The sequence below is a fragment of the Thunnus thynnus genome, chromosome 12, assembly GCF_963924715.1.
Source record: "Thunnus thynnus chromosome 12, fThuThy2.1, whole genome shotgun sequence".
In the NCBI taxonomy this organism is placed as follows: Eukaryota; Metazoa; Chordata; class Actinopteri; order Scombriformes; family Scombridae; genus Thunnus; species Thunnus thynnus.
The window spans coordinates 25,777,469-25,804,927 of record NC_089528.1 but is presented as its reverse complement, the minus strand read 5'-3'; the positions used below and the strand labels follow the sequence as shown (position 1 = coordinate 25,804,927).

Genomic DNA, 27,459 nt, shown 5'->3' with positions numbered 1-27,459 from the left:
TCATTTCATCTATGAGCGCACACACACACACACACCCTCTACACATGTGGGGTTACTGCTACTTCACCTCTGCAGGAGTGACGCTCTGCTTTCCGGAGATGATTGTGTCACTGCTCCAGACAGAGGAGTGGAGCTGAGAATGCAAAGATGTGTGTGCGTGCGTGTGTGTGCGTGGGGGTGAGATCGATGCACGTCTGGATCGATGTGAGGACTCTGGGCGAGTCATGGAGTGAGGAGCACGACGCGTATGTATGCAGGAGCTCTGGTTTGTGATGTTATATAAGCCGGATGACGGACAGAAATATGACATGTGCACAACTATTGCCATTTCAAATCCTCGGACGTGACAAGATTACGCCGCGGCTCTCTGCTCGGCACAGAAATGTTTGTGTGTAATATCACATAGATAGTGATAACTGTCAGAGATAGCGGGAGCAGGGGAACAAAATGATACCCCACTGTGACGGAACTGCAGTCGATCACAGTCAATCAAAATGAAAACATCCAACTGCATCTTCGCTCTGCACCGCGAGCTCAGTTTGTCCTGCGAATGATCAACTAGACAAGTTATAATATAGAGAATGACACGACCGAACAGCTCCCGTTCATCTGGGATGTGTAATGAACTGTATTTACGCCAGGACTCTTGTGAAAAAATGGATCCTAGTCCTGGAATCCATCCTAGATAAATAGAAGCAAAAATACTATAAGATGACAAAATGGATATGTTGAACAGAGCTGAAGAGTATTTTTGAAGAGCCTCTTGACTATTATCTGCTGCCAAGCATGACCCTGAGCCAGACTCTGACTATGTTTAACACTTGATGGTATACTGAGCATCTTCAAGTACAGTGTGAACAAAACCTGAGCGGTAAATTGAATGAACCGCTGCGGTTCACGCTGATGATGCAGGCACCACCTACCGCAGGCGGCAAGTTCCTAAAAACCAACAAACTGGTGTCTCTCTTCATTCAGACAAAAACACACATTATTAAGCAGACGGGCTCGTGGCGATTCCGATAATAGAAAGGTCTATACTTTCAGATGAACAGCCTGCGTCTGTCCGTACACACCAGAGGCTGCCTGATGCAAACTGGTGAGTTATTTTAACAGTTGCTGGCTGGAGGGAACGACAACCAGCTGAGCTCCAGATAACCTCCGGAATACTGGAGAAAGCAGGGAAATAAAAAGCTTAGGCATCGTACAACTGCTCTGAGCGAGATTTGAAAGTACAACCCGCCCTGTCAGCCTAAATCACAAAGCAGATGTGAGGTATAACAGATGTGAGTGTCTCATCCCGAGCCGTTTATAGTGTTTGTGTCAGGTATGCACATCACGCCTACTTGCAGACAGCAGGTGACAAGACAAACGCTAAAAATGAAAAATAAACTGTATTAAACAAAGGCAAGTCAGCAATCTCTCCTCAGAAAACTGAAATCAGCAGCTCAAGATCTTTATCCTCTCTTGTTAGTTTGATTACAGGCTGGCTGGAATAGTTGAGATGCTTTATGGCTTCACATATCACAGTTTTTTAAGAATTATTTTAAGTCTAGTTCATACACAAGTAGGTATTTTAATGATACTGGATAAAGAAACATGATGAGAGCAGCACATCCTTGCAAATGTTCCTGAGGTTTGTGATTCTTGCCAACTCTGTGCTTCCTCTGCTCTGACAGGAAGAGCGCAGTTACCATAACAACAGACAGGTGGAAGCACTGAGCGAATTAGGGAAAGACAAAAAGACAACATCTTCCCCATCACACGTGATGTGCACAGAACTATGCACACATCCTACAAGCCCTTTTTCTCTCATCTGTGTCTGTGTGTGTTTTGAGTTAGAGAGAAAGGTATTGTTAAGAGAGAGAGAGAGAGAGAGAGAGAGAGAGAGAGAGAGAGAGAGAGAGACCTGTCCACATCATCATAACAATGTGTCAAGTGAAGTGTTAATTCTCCATCTGGAGGTCTGTAAAAAAAAAAAAAAAAAAAAAAAAAGGGGAGTCCAGATACGAGAGGAAGAGGGAAGTCTAGACGATAGCATTCCTCCCTTCCTGCCATCCATCTCTTTGATTAGGACTCTGGGTGCTTTTCATCACGCTAACTTTATGCTTCCTCGCGTCCTCTCTCTCCTGTCTCCTTACGTGCACCTCAGAGGAGACGAGGAGCGAGGAGACGAGGAGCGAGGAACCACAGGTGTATCTTCTGTGGAAGTTTTTCTACCAGACAGCAACACCCCCTTTGATGTGTGAATGTGTTTATTGATTGGTCAGCTGATCTGATGGGACAGTAAACAGTCAGGCTGTTGTGTTCTTTCAGTACATAACAGATTTAAATTGCGTCTGTGTGTCTAATTCAGATATAGATAGTCAAATAATGAAAAATCGGAGCAGTTATCAGGTGTTTTCCTCCCAACTATCAGTAGAAATGATTAAGTTCAGAGTTTAAACTGTCACTTAATCATTTCTACATATTGACAGCTGACAGTTGAGCCGCTGCGCGTCAGGAGTGGTCGTCGTCTCCTCTAAAATAACGCCGGGGCGAGCGAGGACGTCCCGTTCGATGAATTATATTCACCCGTCCCTCGCGTCTCAGCTCCTCCCGGCGAGGATGCGAGAGAGAGACACGAGTGATTGAAGCGATGAGACGCGTCAGCTTAATGAAAAGCGTCCTCTATTTCATTACAGCCTCCTTCATTATGACTCCCGACTATTCAGATTTCTTCTCTCCCCGATCGTTGCAGGTTTGAAACCCGTCCAACATCATCTCCTGTTTGTTGAGTGAAACCATGTTTCATTATTTCACTAAACTCTCAGCTGGATGTTGGCTCAGCATCTCATGTTATTGAGAAAAAAACAAACAAAGTATTAATAAACTTGATTTATATTGCACTTCTAAAATCAGAAGCTACAAAAGAGGCAATAAAACAGCAAAGGAATAATGAACACAATACTTCCACTCCTTGTATGCACTTGAATACTAATCCAAGTACACCTGTGTACTTAGATATGAGGGTTTTATACTGGAAAATACTTACATTTACAGTTGACTTTAACTACATCTAGCCAGTTACCCGGTAATATAAAGCATACACCACCGAATAATAAAACTGTGATTCAATTGCAAGGTGCGCTGCCAAAAGCACTTTGCTAGAAGGGTGAAATTCCCCTCTAACTTATCTCTTAATTAAAACAAGAGGAACATTACGGGGAGGGTGAGAGCAATAAGATCGAGGATGGAATTCACAATATCCTGTTTGCCTCATCCTGCTTTGTTTGATCTAACCTTTCTTTAATCAGGTAGTCCCACTGAAATTTTAAATACATGGCCTGAACAAAAAGTACCACTGATGACCCAAATAAAAATATCACTGCTGTAAATGAGCGCTCAATGCATCCCCTCTGCATCTATCCTGCATCCACTGATTTGCTCCTTCTCAGTGTCTTCATGTTACCTTTCAGAGGCTGAAAAGGGAGAAAAAATGACTAATTTCTCCCAAACGTTTCCTTTCAGGAATACAGAGAGAATAAAACAGCAACAGTTCACTGAGCGAGCAGCGGCAGCAGCAGCAGCATCTGACTTCCTAAGTGTTGGCATCGGTCAGCCATACCCACATGGAGGCACGTGACCCTGGAGAGGGAAATCATGTGTGTCTGACACACCACAACACTGACTGACTGACTGGACCACATGGCCTGGTATCTGGGTCAAAGGTCAGCTGTTGTGCAGTGAGGTGTGGGGAAGGAAGATAGAGTGTGTGTGTGTGTGTGTGTGTGTGTGTGTGTGTTGTCTACTATCAGTCTGCAGTTACAGTGTACCAGGGCTGTACTGGCCTTAATAATAAGATTAAGATTATTCGGTGTTGCAAGCCGCTCTGTGAGGCTGTACTATAGCATGCTTGGCAGGTATAATGTTTACCATGAACACCACTTTAGATTAGCGTGTTAGCATCCTTATACTTGCCATTGAGGCTGTCATTAGTTTTGCTGGTATTTGATCATAAAAGAAACTATTGGACAAATTAAAAGAATTTGACCTTGATTAGAGGCAAAAGTTAAATCCATCCCATACTATAGTTGCGGGGACATTACACTCAAAACCTCATGGTGGCGCTAGAGGAAAAGTCAGGAAAGTCATTGGGATTCATCGTCAAGTTGTTTGTCATGTCTGTGCCAAATTTGAATCCAGTCCATCCACCAGTTGTTGAAATATTTCAGTCTGAACCAAAATGGTGGACCAACTGGAGAGCTATCTGCTAGCATGGCTAAAAACAAGTTAGCTTTACACAATTTTTAGGTTTAATCATACAAGATAACTAATTAATAGTGAATAATTCAACACCATCATCAAGAAGAGGCTACCAGTGACGACTTAATCAGAGAAAAGTCAAAAACGGGCAGTTGACAGTTTGCAGGTCGGGTCGTGTTCGGGCGGTTGATTAACACGTATTTCTGCGTATTGGCTTTTTTTGGCTCTCATAACGGGTCATGTGGGTGCGGGTATTGAAAAACCCAGACCCGCGCATCACTAACAGATAGTTTGTGTGTTGACTTGTGTGTGTATGTGTGTGTGTGTGTGTGTGTGTGTGTGTGTGTGTATTGACCCAGTGCAGCTGTGCAGCACGGGATGCCTGCCAAGCCTCTAACAGACAATTACCCCACTGTGTATGTGTGTGGTTGTGTGTGTGTGTGTGTGTGTGTGTGTATGTGAGTGTGTGTGTGGGGTGTGTGTGTGTGTGTGTGTGTGTGTGTGTGTGTGTGTGTGTGTGTGAGGGGGTGTGTGTGTGTGTGAGGGTGTGTGTGTGTGTGTGTGTGAGGGGGTGTGTGTGTGTGTGACAGCCAAACAGAGGAGTGTACATCACTAAAGCTGTCTGTCTGCTACTAGATGTGACCAGACTTTAACATGGTGAGCAGCTGCAGAGAGTTGGCCCACTTAAAGGGACAGTCACACATTTTATAGTCTAATACAGGAATTGAAGGGTTTCTTAAAGGTGCCATGTCCATTCCACGTTAAAAATATATTAACTACAGTTGCAACTAGAGCTGCAATTTTCATTTACTGATTAGACAGTTGGCAGCAACTTATTCACCATCTATTTTGATAAACGATTAATTGTTTTGAGTAATTTTTTAAGAAAAATGCTGAAATTCTCTGATTCCAGCTTCTTAAATGTGAATATTTTCTGGTTTCTTTAATCTTCTATGACAGTAAATTGATGTGTGGACTATTGGTCAGGACAGAGCAAGACATTTTAGACCATTTCTGACATTTTATGGACCAAACAACTAATTGATTAACCAAGAAAAATAATAAGTTGCAACCAAAGATTATTTTCATGTTTAGCCTTTTTCAAAATTTTTTTTTTGATTAATCAAAATATTTAATCTATAAAATCTCAGAAAATGCTGATAAATAACATCTTCAAATCTCTTTTTCTGAGCCCAACAGTCCAAACTCCCCAAATATTCAATTTGCAACAATATAAAACAGGAAATCTTCACATTTGAGAATCTACAACCTGCAAACATTTGGCATGAATCCTTTATAACTTTTCAGCCAGTTGATTAAATTAGAAATAATACTGATATTTAAATGTGACACCTCCACCCACTGTAAACAAATTACATCACAATTGAGAGAAACAGTCTAAAGCCGGTGTTTGCAATCTCTTAAGTTTCCCATAAATCACATCGCTTCCTACAGCCAAGGGATTGTTGTTACTTCCCTTATTTCCTGATTTTAACTTATTCCACCACAGCATCTGAATGTTTTAGATATAGTAACAGTGGAGGAAGAGCATCCTGTGTCTGCTCTGTGCTGTAAAGCAATAAATCATCAAATTGACCGAATGTAAAACGCAGCACAGTCATGGTAAAATGCTACGTGCCTTTGAGTGTGACGTTAAAAAAAAACGGCTACATCGGAAGAAAAGCTGCCCTCGTCGCAGGACTGAAGGTTGTTAACTTATGAAACACTGAGTCATATTCTTGAGGTGTCTCTTAAAAGCCAACATCATGAGGTAAGACCGAGGCTATGTCATCCACACAGACAGGAGAGAGGAGGGGTGTGGTCGCTTATTTCTCTCTGGCACACCGCACCGGGTTTCCATGCCCACCTTGCCTTTTAAACAACCGACAACCTCTGGACGAACACACACTGCAGAGCTATAAATGCACAAGCTCCACACACACACAGGAAAGCCCCTCTAGTTGCAGCCAGCAATGTAAGCTAGAGGCCAGGGACTCCCCCCCCCCTCTCCTCCTCCTCCTCCTCCTCCTCGTCCTCCTCCTCCCTAAGAGACAGAGCATCTGCCACGTGTGTGTTCATATATATGTGTGTGTTACAGTGAGACAACCCTCTATGTGCATGTGTGTGATTAATAACTGTGTAGTGAATCTTTAATAATTCACCCTGGGAAGTCACTGAAGCCTAACATGTTTCAGGAATTACGTGTGTGTCATTGTGTGTGTCTGTGTGTGTCTTTGTGTGTGTGTGTCCACAGAGTAATCAGGACTCTCCAGCTGCTTCCTGCTCAGCCCAGGTGCTCAATCAGACCTCATCAGACCTTTCTCTCACTCTCTGTTTGCCGGGACTAGTGCAGTGCCTGTTCAAAACATGCCTGTTTGCAACGAGCCTATCGCTCGGCCTCCGGTGTTGCTGCTTCGACGCATAGAAAAATTAATAATGTCGATGTGAGGTGTGAATGAGTATATACACCAACAACATGAAAGAAACTAACAATCTATTATACACAGATAAGTACTGACACAGCGAATCTATTCTTATTTCAAGTATAATGAGGGCTGCAATAATATGCATCCTAAAATAAAGTGGAATGATCATATTGGCCTCTTTGATTGTTTATTTTCTGTGGCTTTAGTTCGGATCATTTGAGTGGGTATATTTGCTCAAAAGATTTGTGCTTATGTGAGACATACTGGTTTTGAATTGCCTGTGGGAAGTAGCCTAAGAGTCTGTCCATTCTTGATTAAAAGCTGTCTACTTTTCTCTTTTTAGAGCACGCCATGTGAAAAAAACTTTTCTCTGACTCGCTGTACGGCTCTGATCGCCGGCTGTGCTCATGATTATGGTTTTATTATTATGGAGTACAAAGAATCAGAGCTCATGCTTATGGTTTTATTATTATGGAGTACAAAAAAAAATCAGGAATATAAATATTTTTTGGTTAAAACAAGTCATGCAAGGACTTGAGGGTTTACTGAATACTCGCACTCAATATTTTCAGTAGCTTTTTCATTATTTGACTATTATGCATGTAATTTAGCCATTTCCAGTTAGTTAGTTTCCCTGTGCAATTTGCAAATCATTAAATTTTATCATGAGTAAGAATATCCACTCACACTAATCCAAATTCATTTCCAGATTCAGAGAAATGCTTCACTCCAGCAGTGGAGGATGGTAACAATTTCCAACACCCAGGCTCTTTTTACTCCTGGACACAGAGCTGAGCGGCTCACTGTTCACTTGTTTATTCACGGTTTATTAATATCAAACATGTCGCTTGTCCAAGCACGCTGTGTGAAAATACTTTTCTCTGACTCGCTGTACAGCTCTGAGCTCCGGCTGTGCTCATGGCATGCAGTTGCAGAGCTCTGAGGCCCCACCTGCACTGAGCGCTGTTTGCCTGTTTATTCAAAGTTTAACAATATTGAAGTCCAAATTGCACTACATTCGACACTGCATGTCCTTGAGTCCCCAGTAATACACCTGCCAAGTGTGAAGTAGATTGGATGAATGGTTCTCAAGATATGCAAAGGACATACATACAGACAGACAGACAGGGAGTCTTTGCTTTATAGTGAGACGGCCCCTTAGCAGAGAATAGTTGGAACTATGGAAAATCTGAAGGGCCTCACCATTCTGCACGAAAAGAGGTTTTAAATTGGGATGTGGGCTGGGCTAGACCTTAAAGGGTTTGTCATGCAGCTTAAAGCGTTTTTGCTTAAGTTAAATGAGAAGATTGATACCACTAAATATGAAGCTAGAGCCAGCAGACGATTAGCTTAGCTTAGACATTTTTTTTACCTTGCTGTTGCTTCCAGTCTTTATGCTATGCTAAGCTAACAACAAAAAAACAACAACAACAACAAAAAATGCATAATCAATTCCAATTGTTACAATAAAGTATACAATTTACATGATAAAGATAAAAAACATATGAACACAAAAGCCAGTATAAGAAACAAGCTCCTAATTGGCCTTGGCACTCTATACAAAGCAGTCTGATTAGTTAATTAGGTGAGCGCTGGCTGCTAAAAACGGAAAATTAAAGACAAACCCAAAAAAATAACCTATTTAAAGTTAAAATCAATATATCAATAAATGTACTGTAATCTTTGTACTGAATATTTTACACAATATCTGATCATATAAAACCAACAGCTAAATGGTTGCATGAAAAAAAACCCCAGCTCTATAATCTTGGCATTTCATCTATTATTTACCTTTTCCCAGCTTGGCAGGTTACCAAAGGGGTTAATTTGAGACAGACTGCCTACCTGCTCTCCTGACTTCAAGTGATTCTGAGAGAGAATAACGGTGAATCTAGGTTAGTCCCACTGAGATCAAGGATCTTCTCCTACAGAGTAAACCTTTTAGCACACTGCCATGAGTGTGAAGTGTGAGCGATTGATTTTAAAAGTTTCATTTGCTTTCGGAGGGGAAACAGGAAAAGCTACCTGAAATTCACATTTCAACGTCACCACAGAGGTCTGTTTAGTTTTCATAATTTTCACTTTAAATACACTTATATGATGACACTCCTGATTGTGGATTTAAGAATAATGTACTTAAATAAGGTGAACTCAGGGTGGTGGTTTCAGTCACATACTGAAAATGTGCATGACAGATTTTAGTAATAGTTTACAGAGGGGAGATACGGGCAGTACTAACCATTCTCGACATTACCAAACATATAAAAATGGTGGGGCTAATAAAAAAAAGTATGCTCCCTCAAGACCAGTAAACTTTCCATTGGTCACTGACATCCATTAGCCTCTAGACAAAACTAATTACATTTACCTGGGAATACAGCTTTGGACAGTATTTTGAGGGGAAACACAGTGTCTAATATATCAGGTGAAATAACAACACCACCAGTTTTATTTTGTAATATTTGAAAAAGCAATAATTTTAAAGTCAACCACTCAAAAACAAAATCAAATTTTAATGTCTATATTAAACATACAAGAGACAGAGAGGAATATGCCGCAATCTAACAGGGTCTCTTTTAAAATGATTCATTACTTTAATAGTCACCATAAACATGTTTTTTTTCTGTGCCCGCAATCATTTTCTCACAACATATTTTTTAAGTATCTAAAGGAGGGATATATTTATATAGCACACTTCAGCAACTAGGCGATTCAAAGTGCTTTACATAAAACATTAAAAGCATCGTGCAAAAGAAACACACCATAAAAGGATATTTAAATACATTAAAAAACAGCCAGTAAGAGCTAAGAGAATATTAAAACAACAATAAGCTAAAATAGAACAAAATACAAGAATAAAACTTACAGTGCAGTGTAAGAAATGAATAATTATTTGATTTAATCAAAGGCAGTGGTAAACAGAAAAGTCCTCAGCCTTGATTTAAAACAACTGAGAGTTGCAGCAGACCTGCAGTTTTCTGGAAGTTTGTTCCAGACATGTGGTGCATAAAAGCTGAACGCTGCTTCTCCATGTTTAGTTTGGACTCTGGGGACAGAAAGCAGACCTGTCACGGACGACCTGAGAGGTCTGGACGGTTCACAACGTAGCAGCGGATCAGAAATGTGTTTTGGCCCTAAAACCGTTCAGAGCTTTAAAAAAACCAAGAGTAGTATTGTGCAATCAATTCTTTGACAGACAGGAAGCCAGAATAAAGATCTGAGAAGTGGAGTGATATGATCCACTGTTTTTGGTCTTAGTGAGGCTGCAAGCCTGTAAGTTCCCAGACGTTATCAGCTGACTTACAGGTGAAAGGTGGTACGACGCTGTTGCTGATGTCATTTAGTCAATGCTCTCATTTACTAGAACTTTAGCTGACAGTGCTATGACTCACTGAGCAACACTATACCTGACAAACCACTGACATCACTGCTAGAGTCTGTGTGTGTGCGAGTGTGTTAAGAGAGTGATCTTTCCACGGAAGTGTGGTTTAAGTGTTAAAATGCATTGTGGAGGTCTTAAACTGCCACAGTGCACAATGTATTTACTACTTCAATAACAAACTAGCGATAATCTCTATACTGCAATGCGTAGGATGCGTTCTGTCTATTGGGGTTTGATCTCTAACTTGTTTCCCTTCAGCTGTCAACAAAACAACAACGATGTACAAATCTCACAATGATTTTCTGACAAAATAAACATTTGACTGACATCTTCTCTGTAAGATCAAGTCCATTTTAAAGGAGATAATATGCATCAAGTTAATGCCATACACACTGGTACAAGCTGTGTTTGTGCATATGTGTGTGTGTGTGTAATGAGTCACTCTCTACGGGGGGTGGCAGTACGCAGGGGCATTACATAACATTCTCAGCTCTGATCTCAGTCCTGTTACAGCTGCCGGGAAAAACCACTGATTTGACTGCACCTCTAATCAACTGGAGTTCATCAGTGAGTCACAGAAACACTAATGGGTAAGGAGGTATGGTTTGAAGACGCCCTAAGCAGGATTTTCATATAAAACTCCACCAGTCTCGTTAGTCTCCTTAAAGTAGGTTTCAAGAAGAAGAGGTAACACTAACTGAAAGGCTCTTTTTCTGGGTGTTTCTCTATGAAAACCCTTCATAAAACATGAAGAAAGAAATCAAAAGTGTCTCCTAAGCAGCAGCAGCAGCGAGTGCTCCGATAAGGACGGACTAGCCAGCGTTAAATCATTTCCTCTCTTGTCCTTTTAATAGAAAGCTTCACAGATCAGCCAGAATGGGGAACATCATTAGAAAAAAAAAAAAACACATAATGTGCAAAAAGACTCATGATGCAGCTTTGATTAAAAAGCCTCAGATGAACTACGGTAGATATTAAAATGAGGAAACAGAAATGATAATCAGCTGAGAAACAATAAAAATAAGCCAAAGGCGTAACAAGATATTACATAATTGCACTGCTTCACTCTGATAGGTGGTGAAGCAGTGGACAAACACAGAAGAGCAAAACATTTGCCTCTATAGTGTCAACTAAAGACGGAAATACAAATACACAAAGTCTCTATTTGGGCTAAAGATTTCAGATCTGATTCTTACTGTGAACTGTATGTCTTGCAAAAAAGATACAAATGCTTCACACTTAAACTACCAGCTGTTTCCATGCAAAACAAATCCTCCTTAATACACCAGATGGAGTTCAATACTCCAGGTATAAATGTAAAGTACTGCAAATGGCTGAAAACAGGTCAAACTCACTGGACTTACAGTTTATATACGCTGCAGGTAAGAGAAATAGTGTTTCTGTTCACCTGAGCATTTCGGTTTCCATTTAATGTAACGGTGAGTCAAACTGAAACCTCTCTGTACAACACATTTCCAGAAAGCTGTTATTTCTCAGATGTGCATCAGCAGCATAAAAGACAGCAGGAACCCCCCCCCCCCCCCCCCTCCTCTCCCCCTCCCCACCCAAAAGACGTGACAATGAGCAAAGTTTTTTTAAGACTGAGTATCTGTAGATTTCAGAGAATTTACACTGACTGTTTCTGTTTGAAGTCCATGAAACCCATTTGTTTTTTCGTAACGTGGGTAAGATGCATGCTGTTCTCGTAATACTGTCGCATATCAAAGCAAAGCTGAAGACGATTAATGGAATCGGTCGATCGAAAGAAAAATAATCAGCATCTATTTTGAGAATCAATTAATTGAGTCAGTGATTTTTCAGGCAAAAAAACATGTTTTTCCAGCTTTTAAAATATGACGATGTTCCACTTTTCTCTGTTTTATATCATTATAAACTGAATATCTCTTTGAGTTTTGGACTGTTTTACAAAACAGATATATGAAGATGTTATCTTGGGTTCTGGGAACTTATGGACAGTTTTTCATTACTGTTATCAGCAATGAAAGTAATTGTGAGTTGCAGGCTTATATTAGAGTGAGTGACCAGGTCACATGCAGCAGCCCAGCACTTGTTAGAGACAATAACAATGTTTTATATGCATATTTAAAGGTGTAATCCGAGTTGCAACTGAAATAATACTATTGCTGCTGCCTCCTGTTGCAGTGCATTTCTCTACATGCCCCTCGTCCTGCAGCCTGACCTTTGACCCCGTAGTGGTGGCGGTGGCGGTGGGAGGAGGGAGGCAAGACAAAAGAAACCGTGCTTTTGTGAACGGAACTCCACAGTGAGAAGCAGGAGTTGGATTCTGCAGTCCCACTGATCCAGTGTCGGTAAAAAGCGATCTGCTGACTAGATGCATCTCCTGCCACACTGACTTTCCGCTACCTACCTGACAAAACACACACACACACTTCACTGTGTGTGTGTGTGTGACAACTGTAGGATCAGCAGGATTTAACTCTCTCTGACAGCAACTGGGTCACACGCAAACACGGTGCTGTTAAGAATTTACCCCCCACGCACATATATACACACACACACACATAAAGTATAAACATAGCTTTGACCTACATATCATCATATCACAGGCAACCTTGTCATGTATAATAAAACATGTCAGATCTCTCTCTTCGTGACATGTCACACACACCGGCGGTCCCCTAACGAGGCTGACAAATGTGACCCGGACACCCTTCGGTAAGCAGAGGTCCACATACAGGAAGTGACATATGGGGAAGTGAGGGGTTAAAGCGGTCAGTGGTCACTTCCTGTTTACCTTCGCACCTTCTTCCCTCCTCCTATCTTCCCCTCTTAAGGCTGACCTTCAGTCTCAGCTCTACTCCGGCTTAAAGAAACTTCACTGGAAATAGCAGCTTAAAGGAATTTACAGAAGCGGTTTCCATATTTTTAAAATAGCTGATATTCTGACGTTATGATAATTTGATCTGCAGTGAAGATTACACTTAAAAGCTGTGTGTTGTAAGAAGGCCTGACATTCTGATTTAATGTTGACGCTGCGGGTAATGACTGGATATAATTTCTAAATTTTACACGGCATCAACATTCAAGTAAAATTGACTGAAACTGCTGTGAATATATCATCAACGTAGCTGTCAATGTTGCATAGTTGATGGGAATGAAAGGAAAAAAACACTAATGAGATGCATTTTACAACATGAAAAGATGCTGTTCCTTTCAGTTACATTTAACTGGAGGCAGCTGGCAAATAGAGCAAACTTATGGACGAAAGTCATGAAACTTTCTCCTTCCATCTTTTAATTCAAAATGTGAGCACACATCTGTGTTGATATTAACTGACTGATATTAACACACTGTGGTGACAAGCATAGTTCCTTCAAGTGTTGTCCAAATTCCACCAGTGATTTTAAAGATCTTTTTTTTTGTTGGCATTTTTGCCTTTATTGGATAGTGAGCAGAGAGAGATGGGTATGATGAGGAATCAAACCAGGGATGTTGCAGTTATGTGGCGTTCACTGTAGGTACCAGTCAGCTACCGGGGCGATCCTCTGTCTGTCTGTGATTTTAGAGCTATACAAATGAGTAATCTGTTAAAAATGATCCACAAACAAAAGCTAAACTTGACCATTGTGAAAAACAACATGGATTAACATCGGGTCTGGATGCTGAACCTCAATAACACCGAGTACGGAAATCTGTAACGAACGTTGGCATCAAAAGTCACATTTTGAATCTTACTCTCTTATCCTCTGATCAGATAGTTGCTGATTCAAATATAAAAGACTAAAAATGTCAATCACTGTTACCCAAAGACCAAAACCCCAAAGACATTCAGATTATAATCACAGAGGACTAAAAAAAAACAGAAAATATTCACATTAAAGAAGCAGGAACCAGAGAAGCTTGGCGTCACTTCTACAAAAATGACTCACTGGGTAATATGACTCATGTTATCAAAATAGTTGATAGCCCATTCATTTTCCATCGAGCAATTAATCGATAAATCATTGCAGCTAAATTTAAACAAAGTTCTTATATGTATGAAGTGTGACGGTTTACATCTGAGAGCGTCGTGCTGTAGGTGTACAACACAGCTACTAAGTGTCAATGAGGAGATAAACAACCTCTATTTGTGTCACTTCTTATCAGGTCGTGTCTTCACGGATGAACTTGCCAAGACTGAGTATTACAAAGAGAAACACAAACAGAGCTGCGGCTGGTAGGTCTAGAACTGTTTTTCTGGCCTAATTCACCGATTCCTTTCTCGTTTGTCACCCGCTCACTTCTGATTCCCGTCCACAGTAGGAAACGAAAAAAAAAAAGAACATCACTAATAGCACCGGGGGCTGCTGGTGGAAACTCCCCTGCTGCCAGTCCAGTTCTTTTAAATGCACGAGAGGAGAAACAGAAGTACTCACTTCAAAACAATGAGTACCTAACAGCCCGCAGCCTGTGAGTATATATATGTGTGTGTGTGTGTGTGTGAGAGAGAAAGAAAGAAAGAGAGGTGAGAGTGTGAGAGGTGTGTGAAGGATGAGGTGAGCGAGCAGTTGATCACATAACCTGCATCGTCATACTCGCTCATAAACTCTCTCTCTCACACTCACATGCATGCACACACACACTCGTCCTGACTCGTGCAACCGCTCCGGTAGGGCGTTTCCCCCCCCATCCTCCCTTCACCGCCGTGGCTGCAGAGGACAACACATAACTGAAGCTTAAATCTAATTTAATACTACAGAACATATATTAATCTGCCGCATCAGGAGGCGTACACACACTAATCTTCTCTGCCAAAAAAGGGCCATCCATACCGGCTCTACGCCTGGATTAAAGGGTTTTATACGGTAATCTATCGAGGATGATTTATTGTGTACAGCTACTGTTTGTACACCGGACTCAGGGCTTTACCTCCCGCGTGTCGATTAAGTTAGTGATCGGCTGTACACAAAGGCTGACAAGGTCACAGTTGATGAGGTGGCTGCAGACGGCATCACATTTATTCTCTTATAGAGAGCATCGGTCTGTCAATAATCTAAGGTATTTAAAGTTATTTTTTCAATTAATCTATTGATTTTTTAGTCCACAAAACAATAAAAAATGCCCGTCATGTTTTCAAAGAGCTACGAGAGACAACCTACACTGCAAAATGCAAAGATATTCGGTTTACAATGTGAAGTAGATATGAAATACTGATAAACTGCTTAGATCTGCTTATCATGGTTATGGCAAAGAGATTATCTTACAGGTAACAACTGACAGCATGAGAAAAACAAGGGCCAGCCAGAAAACATGGGGTAAAGGCAAGTTCAAGTTTTACCTTGTTTATTACATATCTTTTATGAAAAATACCATATACATCTGCAAAAAATGATTATTTTCATGATCAGCTATTCTGTGGATTATTTTCTCAATTAATCAATGAATTGTTTTGTCTATAAAATGTCACAAAAATTGTGAAAAATGCCTCAGATGCCTTCAAATGTGTTGTTTTGCTTGACCAACAGTCCAAAATCCAAAGATACTCAGTTTACTGTCATGCATGACGAAAAAAAGCTTCAAATCCTCACATTTGAGAAGCTGCAACCAGCAAATATTTGGCAGTTCTAATACCATACAAATACCATATACAGTATGTTTATGTGTCTGTGCATGTGTTTATATTATATAGCCTATACAGTACTGTGCAAATGTTTTAAGCACTGAAAGTGAGGATGCTTTCAAAAAATAATGCCATGAATAGTTTTTACGTATAAATTAACTTCAAAGTTCAGTAAACAGAAGAAACTTAAATCAAAACAATATTTGCTGTGAGCAGCTTTGCAGTTCTCCTCGGTTCACCTGCACACAGTTTTTCAGGTACTCGGCAGGTCGGTTTTTCCTGCATCTTGATGAAGTTGTCACAGTTCTTCTGCGGATTTCGGCGTCTCAGTTGCTTCTGTCTCTTCATGTAATCCCAGACTGACTGCATGATGTTGAGATCGGGGCTCTGTGGGGACCAAACCATCTGTTTCAGGTCTCCTTGTCTTCTTGTAAAAGTGAAGATTGTTCTTTATGACTCTGGCTGTATGTTTGTCACGCTGCAGAATAAATTTGAAACCGATCAGACGTTTCCCTGATGGTGTTATATTATGAAGAAGAATCTAAACATCTAAAGTGTCTAAAACTTTTGCATAATACTGTATATGTATATATCTACCATAGTGCAGCCCTATCTCATGACATAGAGAGGGAATAGGGAGGGATCTTCTGTCTTTATCTGTCTCTATCTGTTTACATTTTGTGTTTCTTGATAATAAATAATAAAATTTCATGAAAAAAAATGGGTAAAAAACACTAAATCCTCACATCTGAGAGGATAAAACCAGTGAGTTTGTGTCCCACTTTCCCTCAACCTGTCTCTCTAACTTCTACTTCAATTAGTGATTTCCTGCACCAGAATTATTTAATGATGAGCCAAAGGCTGCGGGTGTATGAACAGAGTATACTTAGTTAAGGATGGGATACTGGGATACTTGTCTCAATGGGTTGATCTACTCAGTCCATCATTAATGATGTATAGAAACTGCTCTTTCTGGATTTGCTTCCTTCTTTGCAGGAGACATTTTGACTTGCACAGGTGTTGCTGTTCACAATAGCTCGGTGCTATTCAGATGTGCCATAACAGTGTGACAGTGAAGCAGCATGCGAGAGGCAAAACCAGAGCCAAAGCTGCTAAATTGAACTATCATTAATTTCATTATTTACACCGGTGCTTTTCCTACTGTGACATGTCAAAACGTCCTCTGTGAAAAAAGGCCTTTTGTTAACCACCGGTGAAAAATGACATATCAAGAAAGAAGCCGTTACTCTTTGATTCAGAGGAGCCGACAGTGAGACCATGTTTGTAGTTAACTGAGGCTTTTAACTTGTACATAACATACATCTGCCTGTAGCCAGATACACACAGCATAAAGAAAATAAACATACCTCCAAACCAAAATAAAAGGCCCAGGACACTATTTTAAATGTTTTAGATAGGAAGTTTTCCTCTAAAAGGATTCTGATTCAACAGAAAAAAAAGATACATTTAAGGCTGCAACTACCAATTATCTTCATTATCATTTAATCTACCGATTATCTTCTTCATTAACCGATTATTCATGTGCTTCATAAAATCAGAAGATTGTGAAGAAAGTCCATCCAAGCTCTCAAAATGTCTTTTTTTGTCCAAAACTCAAAGATAATCAGTTTATTATCATGGAAGAGTATGAAAACCAGAAAATATTCACATTTAGGAAGCTGGAACCAGTGAATTTCTGCTATTTCTGCTCAAAAAAATTACTTAAACAATTACTCGATCAACAAAATTATTGCCAATTATTTTCTGTCAGTCGACTAATAGATTAATTGACTAATCATTGCAGCTTTAGGCACATTTATCAGCACTCACAAACAATGCGAAAGGTCCTCTCTAGAGCCAGTGTTTGGTTTGTCCGTTCTGGGCTACTGTAGAAACATGGCGGCTTCTGTGGAAGAGGATCTGCTCTATATGTAGATATAAAGGGATCATTCTAAGCTAACGAAAACAGGATTCTTATTTTCAGGTGATTATACACTAATTAAAACATACTAGATGCCACTAAATTCAACACGCTGCACCTTTAAAAGACACAGAGGCGTTATTATAGGCCCCTCCCATCACCGATGCTGTGTTTAAATCCCAGGACACCTTTAAAATACTGTTTTGGACAAACGGTGTAGCTGATGGGCTCTCTGCTGGTGTAATGTCAGTCACCCATGAGTAAGAGGCTAGCAGTCTGATCACAGTGATGTAGTCTGCCTGCCTGTCTGACCCGCCTCCCTGTGGTTTGACAAACAGCCTGGGGAACAAGAGGCTGGATTTTGGTGAAATATCTCTTTAATAGCCTTCTGAGTCTGAAGGCTTAGATGGAGGACAGGTTTGAGGGCAGGACCTGAAGTCAGGCAGAAAATAGCTCAAGGAGATATGTGTGTGTGTGTGTGTGTGTGTGTGCTGTCTCAACGCCGCCTCGCCAAGGAAGAAGCGATTAAGAGGAGCTGGACTGACCCCGTTTTTCTACTAGTCTCAGAAGCAGACCCGTGGGGGATAAAAGACTACAGGGGTTACATAAGCTTTACTCCCAGAAGGCACTCACATATACAGTATAACATCCACTGTCATAGTCACGCAGAGACTGACTGACAGACCGCACTACACACACTAGTGGTGACAGAATTCATGCGTAAGCCAAGTGAGATAAATCAAACACGGGGGGGGGGGGGGGGGGACATGGTGATAAGCCTACTCCGGTGGGTCCAGCAGGCAGCAGCCCAGTAACCCGGGGCTCCCAGGCTTTCAACTCAGCTGGATCCAGTCGACTACTCAGACCATCCTTGAAACACGGGGCGGAACAAGAGGGGAGGCCGACCGCGCTAGAGAGAGAGAGCGAAAATCAATCTGATGGCTTGAGTTTCCATGCCAGGGGGCCGCACAAGAACCTGACCGACCGGGGAGCGACTGATTCAATTTACCTAAGAAGCTCCAGCTATTACTCTGAGGGAGGGAGAGAGACTGAGCATGTGTGTGTGTGCACCGAGGAAAACTGCCATACAAGCACTTTTCTTTCTTCTTTCTTTATTTTTGTAATTCCATTTTTATGTAGGTCTCCACTTTGGCAGACATGAGATCCGAGACATTAAATCTTGTTGCCTTGTTAAATGACTGTTTGTGTGTATGTGTGTGTGTGTGTGTGCACGCTCAGTCGTTGGGTGTTTAGGCTCATGACAGGGTTTATATATTATCCATACATCACCTGCATGTGACTCTTTTGATTTCATTATGTGCACAAATAGACTGCAGTGCATACGCAGCATGACCTGCAGTAAACAGGTTGCTTTCAGAAAGCTGCTCAACACTCATTTCCTTGTTTCCCCCCCTCCGCTTCTTGCTATAATATCAGTATTACAGCTCGCTGCATGTAGGTCAGTCTCTGCAGCCCTCTAGGTCTAGTGCAATGTAGTTTAGCTTTTAGACACACCTTGCCTTCTACGAGGCGTTACACAGCTCGTAACTTCTTTTCGCTTGTCGATAATAAACGTCCCGTCGTGAATTTTGACACCACTTTCAACCTTTGTTGAGCTCATTTTATACAACAATGTCCTGTGCTAGAAGACTATAGTAGAAACAGTGTTTGCAGAGATGAAATAGATAAATGCATTAAATCATATGACAAATGTGTTTTTTTTTTGCTAATTTGACATGCAAAAATGAGTGAAATGATGTTGTGAATGTGTCAATTTGAAGTGTGATTAAAATGTCTTTGACCCTTGCTTTCAGGATAAATAGTAGGTATTTTTTTCAGGATGACCTGTGCCAGGAAGTAATGTGACAATATTTATACTTTTTTCTGATTTCTGCCGCCTGCTCTTTCACATTCTATCCCCTGGAGAGCAGCTGTGAGTCTGACCTCTCCGGCTTCTCTACTCGCAGCAGTGCCCGAGTTTACAGGAAAACCTGACTCACCCGGACGACAACTGCACCTCTGAAATACACAAGCGCGGCCAGTAAACAGACAGATGCTAGGATGCACACACACACACACACACACACACAGCAGTCACACAGATAACAGTGCAGGGACTGTAGACTCAGATATCCGTGTTTAACAGTTCGCAGAGTTCGCCCCGCAGTTGTCGTACAGTTAAACTGCTCTCTCCGGACTGGAGGTCCCCCCTTTCCACGAGTTTACTGAAAACACTGTTTCAGAGCTCAGGCTAATTGTGCTTCAGATCAGATGAGATCTGGCACTCGGAGCGGGAGAGGGTCAGGGAATACAGAGTTCTCATAGGCTTAGAGTGAGTCCGGTGCACCGTGCTGCCATCCGACATCTGTTTTATGCTGCTTCCACAACTTAAATGGTGCAGAGAAAAGCCCTGTTCAGAAAAAACATTAGTACTGGATGAGATCTAGAGGTAGGATGTAGGTTTTTACTGGAGTGAATCAGCAATTTAAATCCAGTACAGGTTCTGGTGTTTGCTTAGTGATTTATTTTCTTGAAGACGTTACGCTAACGCCAGTAACATCAGATCGATACATGTGATTAATGAGGTCGGACCTTCTGTTCTCTGTTCTGCACTCACAAGACCTTCTTTTTAGGGAATTAGGTCAATTCTTTCCAAAAAACTTCACCGTCTCCAAAGGTTTTGTCTACAGGAGTGAAGAATATAAAAAAAAATGTAAGTTTCCATCCAGATCTTACAGTAATGTATCAGCCTAGATTTATGAAATTAGAGCAGACACACAGACTAATTCCAGTGTTTTGATGCATTTTTCTGGCAGTATTAAAATAGTTCTATTTGTGCCTCAGCAATTTTTGTTCATAATAATCACATAATCTATATGTATTCATGTGTATCATCTACATTATTTGTTGCAGGTAGTTCTTAAGCCATCAGACTCACAATCAAGCGTATTGCAAAGCAGGTTTGCACATACAAGGAGTTTGCTCTGCTGTTGTGATGCATAACAATCAAAAAATACAAGAGAAAACACCACGAGCCAAGTAATATTTTCCAATACAAATAGACAGAATATATTTTAAGCTAGGTAGCTCAACTTTTGTGGCTTGAGTTTTAAAATTAAAGGAAGTTTTGCTAAAACCTCCTATAAAATGTGACTTGAAACTGAGTGCTATTAACGCACATCTAAGCTGACTCACTTGACAGTAGACGAGTATATGATGTGCAGATGGCGTCCACCGTGCTGATGGTTACCAACAGCCTCCGCCAACCCCCGGTGAGCAGACATGTTTCAGTGTAAGACCAGAGGCCAGAAAGGAGGAGAGCCCGAGCCAAGAGCCACGCCGCGCCAAGCAGCGCTAAAGAGGTCGCGAAGGTCGCTAGCAAGCCACCGGCGCCCACTGACTGGGAACGAGCAGCGACAAGCATTGAGAGGCCACTGCATGAGGGGAGGAGGAAGACGGGTCGCTGTGCTGAAGGGGGGGGGGGGGGGGGGGGGACTCTCTGAGCACATGCTTCTATCTTGACCACATGACAAACCAGAGGAGAGGAGAAAGGAGGGCAGCTAGTTTGTGGTTGAAATGCAACAATGCAATCAGAGCCGGAGCTGCTCCTGAATACATTTATTTGAATATAAACAGTTTATCTACCGACTGATTCAGGGGGGATCTTCTCTGGTGGCATCAGTGCAGAGACAATTCACACAGTAACGTTACATGAGATTTTGTTTTACAGCACAAGACGCAAAGTTGTGTAGTAAAATATGACAGAAAACTCTCCTAAACACAGTCTCAAAAGTTTTTAAGCAACAAATGAAAGTAAAATTTTGAGATCAGGGGGTTTTCTTCACATGTTTAACACTGACCGAAATAGGCACGCTCCCCAGTATACCAGTGATTCGACAGTATTGGTGTTGCTCAACTGCAGCTTCCTGAGGGCATGATGCTGCTGGTTTACTGCACCCACCACACAGACCACAATTCATCCTAACAACCACCTTATGAGTCAGCAAGCATAAGTGCTTCAAAAACAAAGCAAAATTCAGTAAATGATCCTTACTGGGCTGTAATGGCCTGATCACAGCCTTTGATGGAACATCAACCAATTTTACACAACAAAGTAATACGTGCACTGTAAAGCATCGAGGATACCTCACATCTTGTAGGGCATAAACCCTCACATGCAACATGTACCTCACTCTTAATCTCTATGTAGAAACCATTTTTGACTTTATGTGCAGAAACACTGTATATATATTCCTGTGACTATCTGTCTTTATGTTTCAGCTGGGGTTGGACTGATATGTCTGGCTTCTATTTAAAAACCAGATATCAGCTTGTTTTCTATGCATAATTCATTTTGTATTAATGGAATTGATCTTTGTCATTTTGGTTATGCTTCGTCATTGAACGGTCTAATTTAATTTAGTTACCTTGTCAATAATTTATTGAGTAGGTCAAAACTTGCCTTAAATGGGAAACGAGCATATTTTACACATCAAAGTGTGTTTGCAGGTGTTGTGGCTCCAGAGGGCGCTGTGCAAAGTCTGATGAGTTGCTTTAAGTGATGTCAGCATCGGTTGGGGATGAAGACTTGGAGTTATAAAATGAAAAGTGTCTGGGGGAGTCGGAAAACATGAGTTTACAAGACGTCTGCAGGCTGCTGCTCATCACCGCTTGAGGCTAACAGATCGAGGTTACGATTGAACTGTCAGCGGTTGAGTTGCATTTTGGGTGACGTAGGCACTCGGTTTTGACAAGGAATAAGAATGCATTGAAAAAAAGATGAAATCTCTGGTTCTGCTGCATTGATTTTGAAACCCTTGAGACTCTGACAATGTAATAGAATTGCAATGCTAAATCGGTGGATAGTCCTTTAATATAAAATAAATCAATAAATAATTTCTGCAACCCTCCCTGCCAATACTATCTGGAGAAAACACTGATTTTGCAATAAAAATGGTCAGATGCAAAGACATCAAATATCTGTATCACTGCTGGGCTACAAATACACTTTCTGTTCAATCCCTCTAACTGTGTACGACGGGGGACAGTGTTGTGGACCAATAACAAATCCAGCTGTGGACAGGAGAACGCCTTTGTCTCCCATCAGAGAAAAGTCCATGTAGGTTTGCTCTACTTTCCAAATTAATTCTGCTCCTCGCCGGGCCGTTTTCTATATTTGTTGATTCATGAATACGGATTTATTCTGCTCTTTTAACTTAACCCAAATCAATCAGGATGTGAACGTTAGCTAAATGTTTAACATGCCAACATAAGAAAAAACACACACACACACACACAGCTCCTGAGTCTCTGTTGTATGTCAGACCTGGTGCACATCTGGAACAGGAAGTCTTCTAACCAGCTTATTATCCAGTCCCGGATTCCTGTCAAATGTGCCTACTCGACACTTTCCCTGTCACACGCAGACACTGCGCCCCGTGTGCCTTATGATCAACAAAACAAACAAACAGGCAGACACGCAGCGGATGACACTTTTATAAAAACGCAGGAGGTACTGGGGGATTTGTTATTTATTTTACCACCCTCTTCGGATCCTCTGTTGTTCTGCTGGATGTGACAGCTATTGGTAGGTGTAAATCTAGGTCATGGCTGTGTTTTGGATGCTCAGCATTAGTATTTGACCCAGTAGTGTCACAGCACGGTGGTTTCCCCAAATTTCATGGGATCTGAGAGTCTTCCTCCTCCTGCGTTCACATTCCCAACAACGGATTCAACAAAGTCGTCTCTCTTACAAAAAAAAAAAGGGTTGTTATGTGGAACTTTTTCAGTCACCGGCTGTCAACAGGTAATCACATTTCACCGCTTCCTTCTTCCCTTAGCGGTGAGATTTCATATCAAACATACAAAGGAAGAACATTCAAAGAGTAGGTCGTTATTGAAGCGGATGGCGAGTTTTCAATCTGATTATAATATCTGGGACCGCATGAAAGAAAAATACAGGATTCACCTGTAGCTCTGGACCACTACACAGATAAACAGATGACATAGTTTGATATTTTACATTTTTCTACATCACTTCCAAGCTTCCAAAAATAATCCAAAATGCCTTCCTCTAGCAAGAAATACACTTCTCTAAAGTTTCTCCGATGAGTGGAAAAAGCTGTGATTATACTGGTTCGTTTCCAGGTCTGAATGTGTCCATATGTATAAACGTGAGCTGGGTTGTATCTGCTGAGCTTATGTGCTGAGTAAACGTTCCTAGGATTTAAAGAAACGTGACACAATACCTTCGTGGTTGTGTAATAATGATGAGAAAAACAAAAGCCAAAACCGGAATAATCTTGTAATTTAGATGGTGAATATTACATTCGGGGGGGGGGGGGGGGGGGGGGGGTCGGGCCCAGCTTCACGGAAAACCGATGCACTCGTTTTTCCTGAATCGTCGCCACGTTTTTTAAATTACAGGTATTTTCTGTTCATGGGATACTGTTATCTTTGTACCGAGGTAGCTCGCACCGTGTCAGCTGTGAATACACATCTAGTGTCTCCCGGACTAATTATCTTCCAACTTATTGTTCTTAGTGATTGTGATTGTGATAACGATGCGGCTGAAACGCGGCAGACGAGCTCATGTCTGCATTGTCAGACACTATTAAGCATCATAAGCAACCCCGAGAAAGAAAAGATGACACATATTTTACATGTTTTCAGTAAAGCTGGGATGATAACTTCATTAATTGAACAGTTGATGGAAATAATCCAACATTTTTGCTTATTAGTTGATTTTTTTAAGCAAAAAAAGCTCCTCAAATGCAATGATTTTGTTTTTCTTCGTCTTCTGTAACAGTTAACTGAACATCTTTGGGTTTAGGACTGTTGGTCAGACAAAAACAAACATTTTAAATATGTCAACATGGGCTTTGGTGAACTTGTGATGGAAATTTGTTGCTATCTTCTGACATCTTATAAACCAAATGCTCAGAAGGAGATGGCTGGAGAGGCTACCATGACGGTTGGACTCCTCTCCTCTCTTCTGGTTCTGCTGGCTTCCTCCTCTGACGTGTCAATCAAGTTCACCTATTAAGTCTTTAATCACACATAACGCTCCGTCCACCCCCCTGAGCTTCACCCCGCTCGCCACGGCCTTCGAAAACCATTTATAACATAATGATTATCATAAAATTTAATGTGAGGGACGGGGCTTCGTAGCTGCTCAGATGACAGCTAGAGTGCAGAGCGGAGAGGACTCTTACCTCCGACGCGTCTCCTGTTTCAATCCACACCCTGATTTTTTCCAGACTGGTTGCGACACATGATGTATTTTCAGTTCGTACAAAGACTTAATGTAATATCCATTAGGCCCTGCGTTCTCTATCACTGATGCCAAATGAAGGATATCCTCTAAGCAATCGGGTAATGTAGAAGCATTCGGCTAATCATACAGCCGATCAATAAAGTACAGTCAGTGAATCTGGCACCTTATCTTTCCCTGTGGAGTTTCTTTAATGGCAGAATGTTTTAACAGTCTCCTGGCATGACTGACGTGTCGATGTGTAGATTTCTAAAACGTCTCCCTTCCACTTTTTTTGGGGGGGGGGGGAGAAAAGTATTTCCCAGATGTTCACAGTTCCTCATTCCTCTTCATTTTCTAACTTAAATATATTCAAGTTTTGGTTTTACTTTTTAGCCGGCAACCGTTCTCCTCACTCTCAAAATGAATTTCTCCTCCTATCTTGAGTCAGGAGAGTCTACGCCGTGTGTTTCGACAGGAAAAAAAACACTTCCACCTTATCAATAATAATCTCTGGGAGACTGATTTATGCCCCAGCAGGTCCTGTTGCACTACTGTGGTCATGATCTTATAACTCACTACCGGCTTCTCCCTACATTTTCCTCCTATTCTCACCTGCTCAGTATTCAGCTCACACACGTACGTCTCTCTTTCTGGCAGAAAACTCCTTGGGAAATAGGTCGGAGAACTGTAGACTTCCGCTCGGTGACAAAGAGCTGCTTAGCATTAGTGAGAGCTGAACGTTGTGATGTGCAAAACATGACGTCTATGTGTTTAAGTCTGCGACACGAGCTGGTCTGTTGGGTGAAGTGTGTGTTGCCGTGAGCGGTTTGTGTATCTGTGCTATGCTTCGCTAGGCTACGTTAAACTAAGAGCTTAGCGTACCGCTCGGCCAGGCAAACCTCACATGTATGTGTCTGCCTTTAGATTTAGGATAAACATGCCCGAGCGCACACATAGGATGTCATGTCAGGATAGGATGCTGATGGATGACGCCACTGACCTCGACTGTCTCAGCAGACTGAGGTCAACGTAAGGTAACGTCAATCTAAACTGATGACTCGCAGTTTAAGTACAGAAATCACAGCCTACACACAAAAATGATGCTCAATTACCTGCTTCTTATTCTGTGTCTGTGCTTTAATTATTCTAATATTTTTTTTTGGTATTGTGTCCAAAAAAAAAGAAGCAGATTTTAAGAATTTATCTACCAAATTCTTTACTTTTCTCAAATCAAATAGGATTACGAGGACCAGCTAATCCCTCCCATGATATAAAACTACACTTCAGTAGATTATGGGTTGATTGCTAGTGGAGCGACATCCTGCTAACTTTCAAATCTCTGAACAATTCACTTTAATCCATCTCAGAACTACATAATAACTTTTGCTCTTCTCTCAGAAAACAGTCACATTACAGAAGATAAAGATGCTCTAACTGACACATCTTTAACGTAGCAGCAGTGGTGTTTGTTTACTTACATGAGCAAGATATTTAAGAAACCAGACCACTCTTTACTTCAAATACATGCAGATGAAACTGAATTTAACTTTCCACTATTCTACTTTCACATAAAAACATCACAGACAATATAAATCTACTTCTAAATACAACTAAATCCAAATACAACATTAAAATGGAATTACTACTGTACAACAGTTACAGCGTTAAGTTACATTTACATCATAATGATGTTAATTAACTGTGTGTTTTCCTTTATAAATAAACAAATACAGTTAAGTTTCCCCCCCTAACAACACGAGTGCACACAACTCACCACAGGTTAAGCCTTTATGAATGGCTCTGTGTATCCAGTCATCAGCCTTATTATTTCATAATCCCAACACAGATGGAGAACGGACAGCGCCGCGGCTTCCCCCCCTCCCTTCCCCGCCGACGATATATATCTCCATCTCCAGATCCAGCAGGCTACTTCACACCATCCCACCATCTTACATCATATTACTTAATCAGACCGCTGTATTTTTGGCACTGCCGGCGCAAAAAAAACCACCCGTCTACTGTATGTCAAGAGTTGGCAGCGGGCACGGCGAGCTCTGCGGGGCAGATCTCTGGCGCGGAGCCTCGGTTGGCACGGCGCTTCTTGTCCTCGCTAAATGAAGACCGACCGTGCGCTGCCGTCTGGACGCCTGACGACTAGCTAGCTCGCTTTGAACGGGCTGTCGGCGAGGGGAGAGCGTCAAGCTGTGGAGATGAGAGGCTTCACGTTTGAGTGGCGCTGAACCAGAACGGCGGGACGGTCTCCATATGCTCGCAGCCGTTGGATTACAAGTTGAACTGAACCTCTGGGGTGGTTGGAACAGAACTTAACCTTGCGACACGACGACGGCGTGTTGGGTGAATTCAAAAGGGTTCGGTCCTCTGAGTATTATCTGGGAAAGTGTCTTAGATGATCTTTAGTCTACTAACCTTTTATTCTCTAAGCACATAGATCAAACGACCCTATTTGGTGCATTAAAACGCTTGTTCCAGCTCTTTATGTTTTACTGCAGCCAGACCCTGGGAACAGGAAAGACAACGCAGGTAAAGTAAAACCCATCCGTGTACAGACTGTAAAAACAGCGGCCTGTTTAGAGAGGATAATGAAACACTAGCCTACTTTTCCTTTACAGGTGTGTTTAGGGGGGGGGGGAA

General features: G+C 41.5%; 1 protein-coding gene across 3 annotated transcripts in view; it reads right to left on the bottom strand.

Annotated features, from left to right (window-relative positions):
- Window positions 1–27,459, bottom strand: part of LOC137194581 (zinc finger E-box-binding homeobox 1-like) — a 72,501-nt gene that overhangs the window by 28,516 nt on the left and 16,526 nt on the right. Inside the window, exon 1 of one of the 3 annotated variants that reach the window (XM_067606616.1) lies at window positions 20,748–20,991. The exons of the other annotated variants lie outside the window; for them this stretch is intronic. Coding sequence (XP_067462717.1) covers window positions 20,748–20,976 — 229 coding nt within the window. The 5' untranslated portion in view covers window positions 20,977–20,991. Of the gene's footprint in view, window positions 1–20,747; window positions 20,992–27,459 lie in introns of those variants that run through there. 3 annotated transcript variants of the gene reach the window in all.